This window comes from Geospiza fortis, unplaced genomic scaffold, assembly GCF_000277835.1.
Source record: "Geospiza fortis unplaced genomic scaffold, GeoFor_1.0 scaffold1363, whole genome shotgun sequence".
Classification (NCBI taxonomy): domain Eukaryota; kingdom Metazoa; phylum Chordata; class Aves; order Passeriformes; family Thraupidae; genus Geospiza; species Geospiza fortis.
This window is the reverse complement of record NW_005054758.1, coordinates 78,194-79,532: the sequence shown is the minus strand read 5'-3', so window position 1 is coordinate 79,532 and position 1,339 is coordinate 78,194. Positions and strand designations below refer to the sequence as shown.

Here is a 1,339-nt window from a genome sequence, read left to right as displayed (position 1 = left end):
CCCCTTCCGCCGAGCCCCCCCCACCCTGGGTTAGGCCCCACCCCCCCCCTTTGTTAAGCCACGCTCATTCCAGATCAGGCCACGCCCCTTTCCCCTTTATGCCCCACCCATTTCAGCCTAAGCCCCGCCCCCGTCACCTCTTTTGGGGTCGGGGTCCCCCGGGCGCTCCTTGGGCTCCTCTTCCGGAACCTTCTCATCACCCTTGTCCAGCCCCGGAACCTTCTCGGCCTCGGCACCTGCGCCACGACGGCGGTTTGGGGTTTTTGGGGTTTTGGGGTTTTTGGGGTTTGGGGTTTTCTAGAGATTTGGGGTTTTCCAGGGATTGGGGGCTTTTGGGATTTTTGGGGGTTTTGGGGTTTTCTAGAGATTTGGAGTTTTCCAGGTTTGGGGTTTTTGGGGTTTTGGGTTTTGGGGTTTTCCAGAGATTTGGGGTTTTTGGGGTTTTGGGGTTTTCCAGAGATTTGGGGTTTTGGGCTTTAGGGTTTTTGGAATTTTTGGGATTTGGGGTTTTGGGGTTTGCCAGGGATTTGGGGCTTTTGGGATTTGGAGTTCTGGGATTTGGGATTTTGGGGTTTGGGGTTTTCCAGGGATTTGGGGCTTTTGAGGATTTGGGGTTTTTGCGGTTTTCCGGGGGTTTTGGGGTTTGGGGGTTTTTGGGATTTGGGGCTTGGAGTTTCTGGGATTTGGGTTTTTTGGGGTATCCAGGATTTGGGGTTTTCAGGGTTTAGGGTTTTTGGAATTTGGCATTTCTGGGATTTGGGGTTTTTGGCATTTCTGGGATTTTGGGTTTTTGGGATTCGGGGTTTTTGGGATTTGGGCTTTCCCAGGCTCTCACCTGGCCGCTCCTCGCGGGCCGGGGGCCCTTCGGCCTCGGGGTCCCTGTGGCCGGGTCCCTCCTCCTCCTCCCCCTTGCGGGGCCCTTCGGCCTCGCTGCCATCGCCCGGCGACGGTGGCACCTCGGGGACAGGAGGCTGCGGGGACACGAGGGGCTGTCCCCCTCGCTGTCCCCATCCATGGGAGTGACAGTGACGGGGGACATGGGGACAGGGACAGGGTTGGGGACAGTCGTGTCACTCACATCTGTCTCCATCTTCTCGGGGCCTTTGGGCTCCTTCTCGTCCCTGGTGTCACCCTCGTCCCTGTCCGGGGGTGGCCCTGGCCCGTCCCCGCGCTCGCTGGGCGCCGGCGTGGCTGGGGACAGGGGACGTCAGCACATCGGTCCCCATCCTGTCCCCAGCTGTGTCCCCATGTCCCCAGCCACGTCCCTGTGTCCCCATCCCTGTCCCCATCCCTGTCCCCACCCCTGTCCCTGTGTCCCCAGTCGTGTCCCTGTGTCCCC

At 60.0% G+C, this 1,339-nt stretch overlaps 1 protein-coding gene across 1 annotated transcript in view; it reads right to left on the bottom strand.

The window, feature by feature from the left end:
• The window catches only part of LOC102044834 (chromodomain-helicase-DNA-binding protein 3), a gene marked incomplete at its 5' end in the record, with an annotated part of 28,763 nt that overhangs the window by 4,078 nt on the left and 23,346 nt on the right, over positions 1 to 1,339 (bottom strand). Inside the window, 3 exons of the mRNA XM_031065397.1 lie at positions 138 to 236; positions 836 to 971; positions 1,079 to 1,202. Coding sequence (XP_030921257.1) covers positions 138 to 236; positions 836 to 971; positions 1,079 to 1,202 — 359 coding nt within the window. The remainder of the gene's footprint in view (positions 1 to 137; positions 237 to 835; positions 972 to 1,078; positions 1,203 to 1,339) is intronic.